Here is an 18,827-nt window from a genome sequence, read left to right on the forward strand (position 1 = left end):
TACAAAGAAAATGTATATGTCACATAAATAAAACTATAAATAAAATTATAATACATTACAGATATTTTTTATATTTTTCAGAGCTAAGAATGATCAAATTCTGCTAGAAACTGTAAGTATAGCACTCTCAGTTTGAAATTTTAATTTGGTCTTATTAATAGATTTGAGATATTGTCAGAATACATAATCTTAAATAAGGATCCAATGCTTACTCATTTTATTCAAGTTTTCTATGCACATGTTAGCTAGAAAGCTTTGTCCACTTTTTGAATAATGTAAGTTTTATTTTTATATAATAGTATACCTTATTATGTAGTAACTTATAATATTCTGTTATATAATATAATGATATGTATAATATAAATTACATATAACATTGACACAATATTATTATCAATGATATTATACATATTAACATAATAAATACCTAACATACTAATATTGCATGAAATAACAAGTAATATGATAGAATTACATTATATCCCCTATATATTAATATTAAATGATGTGGCCACCAGCCTGCAGTGACCATGGAACACTGCAGAAGGCTCATCAAAACACGAGGAAAACATATGCAAGGACAACTGAACCCTTTGGAGAAATAGGGACAAAACAGCCACTCTCTCTATTGGAGAACACCCCGTTTTCCCACCCAAGTAGGCTTTTATTAAGAATAGATACAGTTTGTGGATTATAGTCTGGCAGAGAAGATAAAAAGGAATAGGTAGCTTTCAAAGGTGCTGGTAGATCTTCCGCTGGGATTCCGGGCTGAGATTTTCAGTTTTATCACTTAAAAAGACTACAGGATCTAAAAGGCTAGTCTTGTTTCCTGCCCGTACCTTCATATTCTAATTCAATAGCATCCTCCAGCAAGCAGATTTCACAGAATCTTGCATATTCTATGTCCCAGGACTGATTACGGGGGTCCGCCAGCTCTGGTCTGGACTGCACCACCCCTGTTGTTTCTGCAGGCCTGAGTCGGGCAGAGGAGACAAAGGCAGCTGGGAGACTTGGATTTCTCACAACTAAGAACAAGGACTCAGGCTTTGACAAAGCCAAGGGGTGATGTTGAATCACCCCTTCATTTCCACAGTCCCCTAAGCCCTTCCTTGAGGCCTCCACATGATCATGCCTATTTTAGGCAATTCCCGCCATGGGAAATCTTACCCATCATTGGCTAACTGATCAAGCATTGGAGGCCAGGCACAGAACAGGCAGCATTCATGCCAGGGAAATAAGTTTGTCTCCGTAGTGTCTCCTGGTTCAGAGGTCTCTCACTCAGCCTAAGTCATGGGGGGTACAGCTTCCTCAGACCAGGCAGTGCAGACCCCAACAATTAAATTGCATAAATATTAATATAAATATTAATATTTATATCAATCTATTTAATGTTATAAATATTAAATAATAAACATATTGAACCATTTATAATATACCTCATATTTATATAATTATTATAACATTCTTTATAATATATCATTATATAATATATAATTTTATGTGATAATCTTATAAGATTATAATATTGTATATAATATATAATATTGTATATGTGACTTATAATTTTTATATAGTAGGAATTATTATATAAGAATTATATGTTTTACTACAACTTATATATAATTTTATATAATTAATAATTTATAATTTTATATTATACAAAAATTATAAGTTATATGTACTATTATATATTTAATAATGTTAAAAATATTAAATAATATTGATAATGTTTTCCTTTTTTTCTCTCAAGCTGTCTTTATGAAGCATATATTTGTCTTTCACATCCAGCTTCTGACACACTGTACAATGCCTTTTTATAATATTTTTAAAATTGTTGCTCAAGTATAGTTTTCTCCATTTTCCCTCTACCACCCCCCACCTCCCGCCTGTCACACCAGCCATCCCTAGCTGCAACTATTGATCCTACACCCCTTTGGTGTTGTCCATGTGTCCTTTATTTATGTTTATTTTTTATTGTTGTTTAAGTACACTTGTCTCCATTTTCCCCCTACCACTACTCCGACCCTAGCCATCCCAACTTCTATCCTTTGACCCCACCCCCATTTGGTTTTGTTCATGTGTCCTTCATACTTGTTTCTGAAAACCCTTTCCCCTTTTATGCCTTTATCCTTTCCCACTTCTCCTGTAGTTACCCTCAGCTTGTTCTTAATTTCACTGTCTCTGGTTATATTTTGCTTGCTTATTTGTTTGTTGATTGTGTACAACTTATAGGTAAGATCATATGGTATTTGTCTTTCATGTCCTGGTTTATTTCACTTAGCATAATGGTCTTCAGACCCATCGATGCTGTCACGGAGGATTGGAGCTCCTACTTTCTTACTGCTGTGTGGTATTCTATCATGTAGATGTACCATAAATTTTTGATCCATTCATTTACTGATGGACACTTAAGTTGCTTCCAGCACTTGGCTAGTGTAAATTGTGGTGCTATGAACATTGGGGTGCATAGGTTCTTTTGCATTGTTGTTTCAGGGATTTTAGAATATAATCTCAGCAGTGGAATTGCTGGGTAAAATGAAGATTCATTTTTAGCTTTTTTGAAGAAATTCCATACTGTTCTCCATGGCGGTTGCACCAGTCTACAATCCCACTAATAGTCTACTAGGGTTCCCTTTTCTCCAAAACCTCTCCAACAATTGTTGTTTGTAGCTTTGTTTATGATGACCATTCTCAACAATGTGAGGTGGTATATCATTGTGGACTTAATTTGAATCTCTCTGATAGCTAGCAATACTGAGCATCTTTTCATATGTTTCTGGACCCTATGTATGTCCTCCTTCGAGAATTGTCTGTTCAAGTCCTTTGCCCATTTGTTAAATTGGGTTGCTAGTCTTTTTAGAGTGGATTCATGTGAGTTCTTTATATATTTTGGATATCAAACCTTTGTCTGAGGTATCATTGGCAAATATGTTTTCCCATATAGGGTCCTCTTTTCATTCTGATGTTGTTTTCTTTAGCCATACAGAAGCTTTTTATTTTGGTGAGGTCCTGTTTGTTTCTTCTTTGCTGTATGTCCCTTGCTCTAAGGAACATATCAGTGAAAATATTGCTGCCTGGTATATTTGAGATTTTCCTGTCTATGTTCTCCTCTAGGACTTTAATGATGTCACAACTTACTTTTAAGTCTTTTAACCACCTTGTATTTTTGTGTGTGTATGGTGTAACTTGGTGCTTGAGTTTCATTTTTTTGCATGTAGCTGTCCAGCTTTCCCAACACCATTTGTTGAAGAGGCTATTTTTACTCCATTTTATGCTGCTGCTCAACTTGTTGAATATTAATTGGCCGTAAAGACTTGGGTTTATTTCTGGGCTCTACATTCTGCTCCATTGGTCTATGTGTCTGTTCTTATGCCAGTAACAGGATCTTTGATTATGGTGGCCTTGTAATACAGTTTGATATCAGGTATAGTGGCCCCTCCTACTTTGCTCCTCTTTCTCAAAATTGCTGCAGCTATTTGGGGTTATTTATGGTTCCATATAAATTTTGGAAGTGTTTGTTCTATATCTGTGAAATATACCACTGGTACTTTAATAAGTATTGTGTTGAATCTATAAAATTTTGGGAGTAGTATGAGCATTTTAATGTTAATTTTTTCAATCCATGAACATGGTATTTGTTTCCATTTGTTTGTGTCTTCCTTAATTTCTTTCTTCAGTGCTGTGTAGTTTTCTGAGTACAGATCTTTTATCTACTTGTGAAGGTTTTTTTCCTAGGCATTTTATTTTTCTTGTTGCTATATCAAATGAGATTTTCCCCCTGATTTCTGCTTCTGATGTTTCATTGTTGGTATACAAATATGCCTTTGATTTCCGAATATTGACTTTGTATACTGCTGTTTTGCCAAATTCATTTATTAGGTTGAGCTATTTTTTTGGTGGAGTCTATAGGATTTTCTGTGTACACTATCATGTCATCTGCAAACAATGACAGTTTTGTTTCCTCTCCTCCAATGGATGCCTTTTATTTCTTTTTCTTGCCTGATTGCTGTGGCTAGGACTTCCAATACTATGTAGAATAGAAGTGATGAAAAAGGACATCCTTGTCCTTTTCCTCACTTTAGTGGGAATGCTTTTAGTTTTTTCCATTATCATATTGGCTATAGTTCTCTCATATATTAGCTTTATTATGTTGAGGAGTGCTCCCTCTGTTCCCACTTTGGTGGATGTTTTTATCATAAATGGGTGCTGTACCTTATCAAATGCTTTTTCCTCATATATTGATATGATCATGTGATTTTTGTCTTTGCTTTTGTTTACATGGTTTATTACATTTATGATTTGCAAATATTGTACCATCCTTGCATCCCTGGCATGAATCCCACTTGCTCATGGTGTATGATCTTTTTAACATATTGCTGGATGCAGTTTGCCAATATTTTGTTGAGGACTTTAGCATCTTTGTTCATCAGCGATATTGGCCTGAAGTTTTCTTTCTTTGTTGTGTCTTTATCTGGTTTTGGGATTAGGATGATGCTGACTTCATCAAAAGAGTTTGGGAGCCTTCATCTTCTTGATTTTTTTTCAATAGTCTGTGGAAATTAGGGGTTAGCTCTTCCTTAAATGCTTTGTAGAAATCTCCTGTGAAACCATTCAGTCCAGGGTTTTTGTGTGTCTGGAGTTTTTTTGATTACTGATTCAATTTCATCTGCTGTTATTGTTCTGTTCAGGCTTTCTGCTTCTTCTTCATTGAGTTTTGGAAGATTATATTTTCCTAAAAATTTGTCCATTTCACCTAGTTTATCAAATTTATTTGCATATAGTTCTTTGTAGTAATTGTCTTACAAGCCTTTGTATTGCTGTGGTATCAGTTGTAATCTCTCCTCTTTCATTTCTTGTTATGTTTATTTGGGTCCTTTCTCTTTTATTCTTGATGAGTCTGCTTAAAGACTTGATGATTTTGTTTATCTGTTCAAAGAACCAGCTCCTGGATTTATTGATCCTTAGAATTGTGCTTTTAGCCTCTATGTTGTTTAATTCTTCTCTGACCTTGGTTGTTTCCTTCCCACTATTGCTGTAGGGTGTCTTTGTTGTTGTTCCTTGAGTTCTTGTAGGTGTAAGGTTAAGTTGTTTGTTTGAAATATTTCTATTTTTTTTTTTAGGTAGGCCTGTATCACTATTATCTTCCCTCTCAGAACTGCCTTTGCTGTGTCTGATAAGTTTTGGGTTGTTGTGAGTTCATTTTCATTTGTTTCCAGAAACTTTTTGATTTCTTCCTTGATCTCCTTCTTGGCCCATTCATTGTTTTATAGTGTGCTATTCAATCTCCATGAGTTTGCATATGTTTGAATTTTTTCCTTGAGGTTGGTTTCTTGTTTCAGTCCCTTGTGGTCAGAGAAGATGCTTGATATGATTTCAATTTTCTTGAATTTGTTGAGGCTTGTTTTGTGCCCTATCATGTGGTCTATATTTGAAAATGTTCTATGTACATTTGAAAAGAATGTGTTTTGCTTCTTTGGGATGAAAGGCTCTATATATATCAGTTAAGTACATTTGATCTAGGACATTATTGAATGCTGCATATGTGTGTTGATATTTTGTTCCAAAGATATATCCATTTTGACAGTGGGGTGTTGAAATGCGCTACCATAATTGTGTTGCTGTCAATATCTTTCTTAAAGTCTTCAAAGATTTTCTTCATGTATTTGAGTCCTCCTGTGTTGAATGCATATATATTTACAATGTTTATGCCTTCTTGGTGGATTCTTACCTTGAGAATTATGAAGTGACATTCTGGGTGTCTGTTTATGGCCCGTTTATTGAAGTCTATTTTGTCTGACATGAATATTGCTACCCTGGCTTTTTTCTCCTGCCTGTTTGCTTGGAAAATTTATCTCTAGCCCTTCACTTTCAGTCTGTGTAGGTCTTTTGTCCTGATGTGGGTCTCTTGTAGGTAGCATATGTGTGGGTCATGCTTTCTTATCCATTCAGTTAATCTATGTCTTTTGATTAGAGCATTTAATCTGTTTACACTTAAAGTTATTATGATAGGAATGTATTCATTGCCATTTTTTTGTACTGGTGTTCATCTCTCTGTCACTTGTTTCCTTCCTTTTCTTAAAGCAGTCCCTTTAGCATCTCTTGCAGAGTTGATTTGGGGAAGGTGTATTATTTTAAACTTGGAAGTTCTTTATGTGGCACTCCATCTTAATTGAGGGCCTTGCTGGGTAATGTAACCTTGGTTGCAGACCTCTTGTTCTCATTACTTGGAATATTTCTTGTTATTCTCTTCTGGCTTAGAGAATTTCCATTGAGAAGTCAGCTGCTAGCCTTATAGGGGCTCCCTTGTATGTTACTTCCTGTTTCTCCCTTCGTGCCTTTAAGATTCTCTCTATGTCTTGGAATTTTGCCATTTTAATTATTATGTGTCTTGAAGTGGGCCCCTTTGAGTTCCTCTTGCTTGGGACTCTCTGTGTTTCCTGGATTTTTGTGACTTTTTCTCTCATCACATTAGGGAAATTTTCCATCATTCCTTTTTCAAACAGGTTTTCTATCCCTTGCTCTTCTTCTTCTCCTTCTGGTATCCCTATTGTATTCATATTATTATGTTTCGTGATGTTCTGCAGTTCCCTTAACCATTCTTCATTCTTTCTGAGACTTTTTTCCTTTCCTTGCCCCTGCTGAGCCCTTTTTTCTATGTAGTCCTCCAGCTTGCTGATCTGATCTTCTGCTTCATCTAGCCTACTTTTGATTCATTCTACTCTGTTCTTCAGTACAGAAATTGTATTCTTTATTTCTTCTTGGCCCTTGTGATAGTTTCTATTTTTTTCATGTTGATATAGTTTGCAGTGAGTTCATTGTAGTTCCCCTGTATTTTTTTTTTGTAATTCTCTGTGAGCTCATTGTGCTTCCTGATAACCATTGCTTTGAACTCAGTATCTGATAGTTGACTTGCCTCTATTTCATGTAGCATTCTTTCTGAGGCTTCCTCCTTTCCTTTCATTTTGGGATTGTTTCTTTGTCTTCCCATTGTTTGTGAGACTCTTCTTGTTAGCCTCTGCTTCTTAAATTGATATGTTCTGACTCCCTGGGTTTATTGTGTGAACTTCTATGGTTGGAAACCTGTGAGATTCATTAGTGCAGTCTCCCTGACTTCCTGAAGTTGCTGGTCTTGGGCTGTCAATTATGTTGGCTCTCTGGGTGCCTTTGGGTTTGGATTGTTGTTGGATCTTTCTTTGGTGGGTCTTTCCCTCTAGCTGGTTAACTGAGGTTCACTCTGCCCAACACACCTTGTATTCTGTTGTCCATGTTTGGACAGGTTGTGTTGTAGCTGGTTCTTCTGTCTTTCCAAGGTTTTGAGGCTTCTCTCTTGCTGTTGTTCAGTTGTTTTTTCTGGGTGCTTTCTCCACTGTTTCATTGTATTTCCAGATTGGTCCTGGATTGCAGTTAGTGTGGCTTTTACTCTCTCCTTCACTTTCTTCCATTGTTATCTGTTGGTGGTTCCTTTGTTGGTGCATTTTTCCTTTTCCAGCAGGTATACTGGTATTCACAGCTCCCAGGTTCTCTTTTTTGTGATTAGTTGGAGTGGGAAGGAAAAATGTTTTAAGACATTGGCAGCATATTTTATGGTATTTATAGTAGCAACCCATAGAGAAGAGAGAGGATTCTTTTCATATGTAGTGTTAACACTGATATTTCATGGAAGTAGCCACTTTTTAGAAAAGGTGGAAATAAGACTCTTGTTAGGGGTAGGGAAGGATTGTCAATTGGATCTAGAAAGCAGTGAGCTTATGAGTGTCAGATTATGAGGTAAAGTGACGGTAAAGGATAGAAAATAGGTGTAGTGTGTGAGAGAACAGAGTTAACCATCACAGTAATAAAGTCCAGGAAACAGTAAAGTGAGCTAAAATTCAGGAGTGGTGTATAGTATTTACAATAGTATGGAACAGCAATTGTTTACAATAGTAATGGCAACATTCATAACAGTCAAACAATGCAATTTAACAAACCAAGTGAAGAAGACTAAATAGAAAAAAGAGAAATACAAAAATACTAATAAAATAAAAGATGTAAGAATAATGAAAAGTAATAATACAAATATACAAGAACTTGCAAGTTCTCTGGAGTAGCAAAGTGAAATTTGTCTCACTTTCTCAGTTGTTGGGATGACTCCTCTTTGGGTCTAATTCTAGTCTTTTCACAGCTCCAAGTTTTATTGTCTCACTTGTGGGAATAAAAAAGGAAGTAAGGAAAAGGAATTAAAAAAAGAAAGGAAGAGAGGAAAGAAGGAAGAAGGAATTAATTTTTTTAAAAAAGTGTTCTGCTGGCTTTAAACCAGCCAAGCCAGTTCTGCTGGTTTTCATGGCTGCAGCAGGCTGAGGAGGGATTGGTTTCACTTCCTGAGCCACACTTTTCCTGTTGCCCAGCCTCCAGCCCAGTTCCTCAGTTTGCTGCTGGTCCCCCAGTGCCCTTCTGTGCCCAGCCTACGCCCTCAGTCCACTAGTTGTACTGTCCTTGAGAGGCACCAATTAGGGGCAATTCACAAACCCCCTTTCACTGTTTGCTGTCCTAGATGCTAGGGACTCAGTGCCCCTTCAGGGTAGTTTTGCCCCACCACTGAGTTAATTCTTTCTGAGGATTGCTGACTCCCTGAGTCCTGCAGATCTCCTCTGTGGGCCATGTCCGTCTTCCTCTTAGACAGCCAGTGGGCCCTGCAGGACTCTGGGCACAGGGGCCAGCTGGGAGGTGCCTCTGGGTGGAGGGGTCAGGTGTGCACTGTTTCTGGGACTTTGGGTGTGAGGGTGGACAGGCAGATGCCAGGGCATGTGATCTGGTGCAGACTGTCCCCTGGGCTGGAGGCATGAACTTGCTTCTAGGTGGGAGTAGGGGCACAGGAGGTGGGGGCTGCTGCTGCAGAGAATTCCCCTAACAGCTTCTGATGCACCTTCTCTGTCTCTCTCTTGAAAAATTCCTGTTTTTCAAACTTGCTGCTCCAAACAAGTGCCCGGTCTCTCACACAGCCCAGCTTTCCAAGCAGACCAGGGACTGACTGGATCAGGGTCTGTCACAGCCCAACTCTTCCCAGCTGGCGTCCACGATCTCAGTGGGTGCACACCGCCTCTGTGTGTTTGCCACTTCTTCCTTACTCCCCCACTGTGACTTTAAGCATCCAGGTTCTTTCTGGTGCTGATCAAATCTTGTTTGGCAGGGGAGGGAGGTGTTGACCTGGCTCTCTCACAAGGATCCCCCAGCAGACCCCGAGGGTGCCAGGCCTGAGGCTACAGCTGCCCTGGTCCACATGCTGGTCCCTGTGCTGGTCGCAGGGACCTTATTGTCCTGAGTCATTCTCCTTACCATCTGATTTTTTAATGTCCTCTACAATTTTTGGCCTCCAGTTTTCATATATGCTGGGATACCATTGGCTGTTTACTCTGTTCCTCAGAAGAACGGCTAGGTATTTCACCCATGCACAGGGGGAAGTGGACTCCACTTCCACCTATCATGTGGCCATCTTCCCTGGGGCTAAATTAATAAAATCTTAAGAATAATAAAGAGTTGTGAAATTTGTTTATCTTTTCAAAGAACCAGCTCCTGGATTTATTGATCCTTTGAATTGTTTTTTAAATCTCTATGTCATTTAATTCTGCTCTGATCTTGGTTAATGTTAATCATTTTTAATATATATATTTTTTAGTTTTGTTCAAGTAAAGTTGTCTCCATTTTGTCCCCCACAAGTCCCCCTACCCCAGCCATCCCCAACTCCCATCCCTGATCCCATCGTCCTTGGTTTTGTCCATGTGTCCTTTATACTTGTTGCTGAAAACCCTTTTCCTAATATTTTCATATATATTAAATAAAATTTTTTATTTTATATCATTTCATTATATTTACATGATAATATGTTTATTATATAATGTTACATGATAAGCTTATTATATGATATCATATTTAATATTAATATCATAATATATAATGATGTATTCTAGAAGTATACAGTTATATACTATATAGTATTACTATATAATGATAAGTTGTAGTAAAACATATAAATTTCACTAACTTACTATCATTCAGTTGTACTTCACTTTATAAATACTGAACTGTAGTACCCCTCAGTCTTCTAAACTTTAATTCATTGTCACTTCTAGTTCTTTTGCCTCTTTCCACCTCAATTACAACTTCACATTACAGATTAGTGCCAATGGTTTATTATTTTCATGAGGTAATGAAGACTTTCTTACTTTAATCATTAAGTATCTAATAAGTTCTATATATTGAGACTTTTGCTTTTTTTATTACTAAAATTATGGTATTTTTCTTTAGAAATACAAAAGGATGGAAAATGATTTCCAGATTTTATCAGAAGAGAAATCAGTGCTGGAAAATGAACTCCAAACCTTGAGAAATAAAGAGGTTAGTTAAATTTTAGTGACTGAAAATGGTTAGAGTTCCTAAAGATTCTTATTATATTAGGATAGGAATCAAATATATATTTAAATGTTTTATTATATGATTTAAATATTAATAATTAGTAATACCTGTATTTTAAAAATGTAAAATAATGTATTTAAGTTACAATATTAACTACAAAAACCAAAAGGGTGGTATGAAAACAAAGTAAATTTTAAACATTCTGAAAGACACTTCTAGGCCTTTCAGAATATTGTACTTTATTAAAATATCAATCAACTAGGGGTTTCAAATATATTTTAAATGCATTTTATGGTACTCTTTGCATTTATATAATGTGCTCATTAATCAAGTAGAGTAAATAAAAATATCTAGGATAATTTTTTTCCTAGTATTTCTCCTTTTGTAGGTTTATAAAGCTTGTAAATTTCAAATTGTAGAAAACAATGGCTTATTTTATATAATGTGCTCATTATATCAAGTAGAGTAAATCAAAATATCTAGGATAATTTTTTTCCTAGTATTTCTCCTTTTGTAGGTTTATAAAGCTTGTAAATTTCAAATTGTAGAAAACAATGGCTTAGAGGCAAATATTTATTAACTTCTTAAATCCATAAGATGTATGTTTCAACATAAAATCAACATACAATGAAGGGAAATGCTCTTTCTTGAATGCACTAATGTTGCTTACCTGATACTTCTTTCTTACTAAAGAGAATGCATAAATAGTTCCAGGAAATTTTTTACTTAATTAGAGAAGCAGACAAGTATCAAATACAATACCAAAGCTTTCACACACAATTAAGAACAGTTTCATTTAGGTATAGTTCCAAATAGGTATAGAAGATTAAAAAATAATTTAAGTAAAAATAAAGTAGCAAATTATTATACTAAATAATTGTCTGGCCAAGTATATTTTGCAGCATTTAATCATTTACCATTAGATCCACACTAAGAAAAAACCTTGGAGCAGACTTCCAGTCAAGGTGGCTGCATAGGTAAACCCTGTGCTGGATTCCTCCAACATCCACATCAAAATTACAGTTACGCTACAGGGCAACCATCATTCAGAACTGTGTGAAGTATAGGTGAACAGAAAACCTATAACTAAGGATGCATAGAAAAAACCACATAGATGCTGGTAGAAAGAGTGGAAATGTGGAATAGATTGATCCCACGTCCATGTACAGTGGTTAAAAATTAGGAGGTACATCTGGATGTGGATGTCCCTACTGAGGAGTGAGAGGTCCCAGTTTCATGGTGGATTACTCAGTTCAGGGTTCCAGTGCCAGGAAGAGAATTCCCCATAACTTCTGACTGTGAAAACCAGTAAGGACTGTGGCTGAGTGGGACCAGAGGCTGCTCAAGTCCCAGGTGTTCCTCCTAAAAGGCCTGTGCATGGATTTACATGGACTCATTTGCTTTGAGTGCCAGCACTGGGTCAGCAGCTCAAAAGGCACCAGGAATATATGGGGAGGAACTGAATTGTCTGTCAAGGGATAGAAAGGCAGAATTCTCCCAGACAGAAGTGGTAGCAGAGGCCATTGTTTCTTTGCTAAGCCCTCCCTGCATGGAGCCAGAAGGCATATTTGAGCCTCCATTATACTGGATAACACTGTTCACTCTGCTATGGTAATTCCCTGAGACCCCACCTCACCCAATGTACAGACCTACCTAATGTGCTTTTGTACACAAATTGCCTGTCTTAGCTCATGCTGTGGACTTTCTTAAAATCTCTCAAACAAGTAGTATCTGGCCTTGGGGTGCTCTGGACCTTCTGCTAAATGGCCCTAGGCTCAGAACTAGCAGCAATTGGCCTTGGTTCACAGTTTGGCCTTTCCCAGGCACCTTCAAGCTCAGCAAAATTAGCAGCCATCTGAAGATAGTTTTGTAACTCATGCCCAGTGGCCCCAGATAGGCCACAGTGGGCAGCTGATCTTAGCCTGCATCTCCTCAGTGGCACCTGAGCCATCACACTCAGTGGAAAACTTCAAGCCCTGATGAAGCACCACCCAACTACATCCATAAACTATACACTTAAGGTGCAAATTCAGTAGTCATCAGAGCCACAATGAGGCCAGTTCTGACCTGTGGGGTTGGCTCCTGCACAGCAGTTCCTTTACAGTAGTTGTGATCAGCCCTTGCAGCCAATAGGACTGATGGTAAATATTTCCCATTGATGTGCTACTAACAATCAAGGTTTAACTACAACAGGATGGTGCACACAGCCTATACAGAGTGGGGGAAGCATGTACCTGCAATGCCCAAATAAGGTGACTGGAGTGTTTGCACCATTGAGCCCTTCAGAACACCTACATAAGGCCATTCTACCAAGACTGACATTTGTAGCAGCCCTACCTAATACATAGAAACAAATGTATTGAGGCAACCAAAATGAAGAGATAAAGAAACATGTTTCAAATGAAAGAACAGGAAAAAAACTCCAGGAAAAAAATTTAAAAAAAATGCAGACAATATACGTGACACAGGATTCAAAACACTTTTTACAAGGATGCTCAATGATCCCAGTAAGAACTTCAACAAAGAGATAAAGAGCATAAAAATGGAGATAGAAAACATAAAAGAAGAGTAAGAAATGAAAACTACAATAACTGAGGTGAAGAATACATTACAGGAAATCATTAATAAAGTACATGAGGCAGAGGATCAAATCAGTGATTGGAAGATAAGTAATCAGAAAACATTGAACACAAGCAGCATAAAGAAAACAGGCTTCAGAGAAGGAAAGTTTAAAGAGTCTCTGGTACCACTTCAAGTGTACCAACATTAGCATCATGGGTTGCCAGAAGAGGAGAAAGAGCAACAAACTGAAAACCTATTTGAAAAAGTAATGATGGAAAACTTTCTTAATATGGTGAAGGAAAAAGACATGCATGTCCAGGAAGGAGAGAGAGTCCCAAATAAGATGGACCCAAAGAGGCCCACACCAAGACACATTATAATTAAAATGGCAAAAGTTAAAGACAATGAGAAAATTTTAAAGGCAGCAAGAGAAAAACAGTTAGCTACCTGTAAGGGAGCTTACATAGGACTGTCACATGACTTCCCAACAGAAATATTTTAGGCCAGAGGAATTGGCATGAAGTATTTAAAGTGATGAAAAGCAAGGATCTACAACCAAGACTAGTGTACCAAGCAAGGCTATCATTAAAAATTAAGGTGAAATAAAGAACTTTCCAGACAAGAAAAAGGTAAAGCTAAAGGAGTTTATTACCACCTAACAATTATGATAAGAAATGTTAACAGTATTTTTTTTTGAAAAGGAAAGAAAAGAGAGTAACTTAGTTCAAAATGATAAGATGGCAATAAATACTTACTTTCAATAATAATTTTATTTTATTTTTTAACATTTTTTATTGTTCAAGTACAGTTTTCTGCCTTTCCCCCACCCCTCTCCTGTTTCCACCCACCCCCCGTTATTGTCCATGTGTCCTTTATAATTGTTCCTACCAACCCTTAACCCTTTTCTCATATAATCCCCTCCACTCTTTCCTCTGGTCACTGTCAACTTGTTCTCAATTTCAATGTCTTTGATTATATTTTGCTTGCTTGTTCATGTTATTGATTAGGTTCCTGTCAATAATCATTTTAAATATAAATCGATTAAATGCTCCAATCAAAAGACAAATGGTGGTTGAATGGGTAACAAAATAAGACCCTTAAATATGCTGTTTACAAGAGACCCACATCAGAATGAAATATATACAGAGACTGAAAGTAAACAGATGTAGGGACCCAAGATGGTGTCAGAGTAGGTGGAAGCTACATTCACCTCCATCATGGACTAAACTAGATTAAAACTAAGTTATAGAACAATCATTCTAAATAGACAACTGAAAATGACTTGAACAGGAGTTTTAAACCAAGGACTTACAGAAGAAGCCACATTGAGACTCGTAGGAAGGGTGGAAAGGCATAAAGGGGTGGCTCCACTCCTAAGGGCAGTGGCTGAAGTGCTGTAGGGATATCTCAGCAGTGGGGGTGCCCCCTGAGAAGTGTTGGGTCTAAATTACAAGGTAAGCTCCCCAGGTCAGAGCATAAGAATCAGGAAGAGGCGCCCACATAATACCTGGCTGTGAAAAGCAGTAAAGTTTCTGTGTACCAGGGTGAGGAAAGAGCCTACTAGAGACACATATACTCTCCAAATGGGCCAAATACAAAACTTTGTTCACATATACCCTGATAATCCATTGAGGGAGGGCAGAGTGGACTAGAGTTGCAAGAGGAGAATCTGGTGTTTGTGGCTCTGAGGAGGGAGTTGAAAGGATAGCTGCCAGGATCCCTGTGCTTAGTCATTATCTGATACCACAGATACCATCTTTCTTGGGTGGAGCATTCCTTTCCCTGTGGTACCAGCCTCAGGGAAAGCAATAGCCACACCCTTTGGACTCCCTCTTGGATCACTCTGTGGAGTTTACACCCTTCTGAGGAGTATAGCCAGAGGTTATTTCAGTGACTGAGCCTTATAGGTAGCTGGCAGGCAGAGTCAGGCAAAGACAAATCTTATTCTGGTGCCTTGGGACATTTGCTGGCCTATACCTGGGCCCAGTGCTCTTAAAAGTTGGCCTTGATGTACAGCTTAGTCCTGAATGTGTGTACTGGGGCTTGGCAGAGATAGCCACAAACTGTGAGTCACTTGTTACTCCCAACTAGTTGCCAAGGGCAAGTAACAGCAAGTATCTTACACAGGTCTACACCAAAGTTCCTTCCAAGAAGCCCAGAATGAGTACACCCAGTGGCCAGCTTCAGACAACATCAGAGTAGGATCCAGTAAGCTTCAAAAGTGGCATATAAAGGGAGTTCTCAGCAGGCACCAAAATCTGCTGAGGCAAATTCTTCATAGGGTCAGGACCTGCATAACAGCTCACATATTATTGTTGGGGTTGATCCTCAAAGCCAGCATAAGGGGTGATCTCATGCACAAATGGGCCAATAGCAGTTAAGACTTGATTATAACAGGAGGGCCCATATAACTTACACAAGGGACATTCTTGGAGCACCAAACTTGATTGATTAAGGAGACTGCACCACTTGACCTCATAGTATACCTACTTAGAAAGGCCACCCCATGAAGACTAGAAGTCATAGCATACATAGCTAACAAAAAACAAGCACAAAAAGGTAAACAAAATAGGGAGTCAGAGAAGTAAGCCCCATATAAAAGAAGAGGAGAAATCTCCAGGAAAAGAGCTAATTGAAATGGAGGACACAATTTATCTAATATAGAATTCAAAGTAGTGGTTATAAAGATGCTCAACAGTATGAAATAAGTCATAGAAACCACCAATTAGAAATGACTATATGTTCGAGACCTGAAGAGACAAGGTGGCAGGGGCTGGGAAGAACCCACCTGACAGCTCAGCAGAGTCCTGGGAGCACAAATGTTGACATGCCGCATGTGTGCAGAGGTTGGAGACCAGGTGAGCAGATAACAAATTGTCTCATCACCATTTATAAAGAATTCCCTCCTTTCAGAAAGACACATTAAAGAATGATGCAAAAATGAAAAAAAAAAACCAATTACATCCACAGAGCCAACATAAACAGCATCCTAACAGCAGCAAGTTCAGGAGATCAAGAAGACTGCCCTGCTGAATCTCACTGGTCTCCTGCCACAGAAATTTACACCACAAACTGAGGTAGTCAGGATGGATAAATTTAAAAAGAAAAGGTTAACAAGAAGAATCTTACAAACAATGGGAAGACAAAGAAACAAACCCCAAATGAAAGGAGGAAGCCTCAGAAAGAATGCTAACTGGAATAGAGGCAAGTCAACTATCAGATACTGAGTTTGAAGCAATGGTTATAAAGAAGCTCAATGAGCTCACTGAGAATTACCAAAAAATAAAAGGAAACTATGATGTACTCACTGCAAACTATATCAACATGAAACAGGAGATAGAAACTATCAACAAGAGCCAAGAGGAAATGAAGAATACAATTTCTGAATTGAAGAACACAGAAGAAGGAATCAAAAGCAGGATTGATGAAGCAGAAGATCAGATCAGTGACCTGAAGGACAAGGTAGATAAACATCCAGAAAGAGCAAAAAAAGGAAAACACCTCAGAAAGAAAAGGTGTTAAGGGAACTTCAGGAAAACATGAAACAAAATAATATCCATATAATTGGGATACCAGAAGGACAAGAAAAGTAAGGAATAGAAAACCTGTTTGAAAAAGTAATTAAGGAAAACTTCTCTAATTTGATGAGAGAAAAAAATCACAGAAATCCAGGAATTACAGAGTCCCAATCAAGAGGAACCCAAAGAGGCCCACATCAAGACACATCACAATTAAAATGCAAAACATCAAAGATAGAATCTTAAAGGCAGCAAAGGAAAACCAAGAAGTAATACACAAGGGAGCCCCTGTAAGACTAACAGCTGATTTCTCAATGGAAATGCTCCAAGCCAGAAGGGAATGACAAGAAATATTCCTAATAATGAAAAACAAAGGCATGCAACCAAGACTGCTTACCCAGCAAGGCTTTCAAGTAAAATGGAAGGTGAAATAAGGTGTTTCCCAGACAAAAGAAGCCTCAAAGAATACACCTCCACCAAACCAGCACTGCGAGGTATGTTAAAGGGAGTGCTTTAAGAAAAGGAAGGAAAGAGTGTGAGAGAGATGAATACAAGCATGAAGGAAGTAAAATGGCAACGAATAAGTACCTATCAACAATAACCTCAAATGTAAATGGATTAAATATTCCAATAAAAAATAGTGTAGCTGAATATATAAGAAATCATGACCCACACATACACTGTCTAGAATACATCACCTCAGAACAAAAGACATACAGACTGAAAGGAAAGGGTTGGAAAAAAATATTCCAAGGAAAAAAAACAAGGGGAAAAAAAGGCAAGATAGCAATACTCCTATCAGACAAAATAGACATTAAAACAAGGGCCATAAAAAGAGATGCAGAAGGACACTTCATAATACCTGAGGGAAGAATCCATAAGAGCACATAAACATTATAAATACATATGTATCTAACATTGGAGCACCCAAATATACAACAAAAACCTTGGAGGGCTTCAAGAAAGATATTGAGAGTGAAACAATTATAGGAGGTAATTTCAACACCCACTGACAAAAGTGGGTAGATCTTCCAAACAAAATATCAACAAAAATTTTACAGTAAGGTACAATCACCTAGACCAAATGGACATCACTGATATATATAGAACCTTTCATCCCAAAGAAGCAAAATACACATTCTTTTCAAATGCACACGGACCATTTTCAAAGACAGACCACATGATAGAGCTCAAAACAAGCCTCAACAAATTCAAGAAAATGGAAATCATATCAAGCATTTTTTCAGACCACAAGGGAGTGAAATTAACCTCAAGGAAAAGGTAAAAATACTCAAACTCATGGAGATTAAATAGCATGCTATAAAACAATGAATGGGTTAAGAATGAGATCAAGGAAGAAATCAAAAAGTTTCTGGGAACCAATGAAAGTGAACTCAAAACAGTCAAAAACAGAGGGGCACAAGGAAGGCAATCCTGAGAGGGAAGTGCATGGCAATGCACGCCTACCTAAAAAACATAGAAGCATTTCAAATAACCTAACTCTACACCTACAAGAACTCGAAGAACAAAAACAAAGACAGCCCAGATCAAGTACAAGGGAGGAAATAACCAAGATCACAGCAGAATTAAACGTCATACAGACTAAAAGCACAATTCTAAGGATCAATAAATACAGGAACTGGTTCTTTCAAAAAATAAAGAAAATCAACAATCCTTTAAGCAGACTCATCAAGAAAAAAGAGAACCCAAATAAACACAATAAGAAATGAAAGAGGAGAGATTACAACTGATACCACAGCAATACACAGGGTCATGGTGTTGTAGGAAATTACTATGAAGAACTATATGCCAAGAAATTTGAAAACCTAGGTAAAATAGACAAATTTCTAGAAAAATATAATCTTCCAAAACTCAATGAAGAAGAAGCAGAAAGCCTGAACAGACCAATAACAGAAGATGAAATTGAAGCAGCAATCAAAAAACTCCTGACACACAAAAGCCCTGGACCAGATGATTTCACAGGAGAATTCTACAAAGCAGGTAAGGAAGAGCTAACCCCTATCCTTCACAGACTATTCCAAAAACTCCAAGAACACAGAAGACTCCCAAACTCTTTTTATGAGGCCAGCATCATCCTTATCCCAAAACCAGATAAAGACACAACAAAGAAAGAAAACTTCAGGCCAACATCGCTGATGAACATAGATGCTAAAATCCTCAACAAAATATTGGCAGGTCACATCCAGCAATACATTAAAATGATCATACACCATGACCAAGTGGGATTCATCCCAGTGATGCAAAGATGGTACAATATTCACAAATCAATAAACATAACACATCACATAAACAAAAGCAAAGACAAAAATAACATGATCATATCCATAGATGCTGAAA

General features: G+C 37.5%; 1 protein-coding gene across 1 annotated transcript in view; it reads left to right on the forward strand.

The window, feature by feature from the left end:
• The window catches only part of CCDC7 (coiled-coil domain containing 7), a 185,219-nt gene that overhangs the window by 101,749 nt on the left and 64,643 nt on the right, over window positions 1–18,827 (forward strand). Inside the window, exons 10-11 of the mRNA XM_045820006.1 lie at window positions 82–112; window positions 10,282–10,371. Of these exons, the coding sequence (XP_045675962.1) occupies window positions 82–112; window positions 10,282–10,371 (121 nt within the window). The remainder of the gene's footprint in view (window positions 1–81; window positions 113–10,281; window positions 10,372–18,827) is intronic.

The sequence above is a fragment of the Phyllostomus hastatus genome, unplaced genomic scaffold, assembly GCF_019186645.2.
Source record: "Phyllostomus hastatus isolate PE091 unplaced genomic scaffold, TTU_PhHast_1.1 phas_scaffold_39, whole genome shotgun sequence".
Taxonomy (NCBI): domain Eukaryota; kingdom Metazoa; phylum Chordata; class Mammalia; order Chiroptera; family Phyllostomidae; genus Phyllostomus; species Phyllostomus hastatus.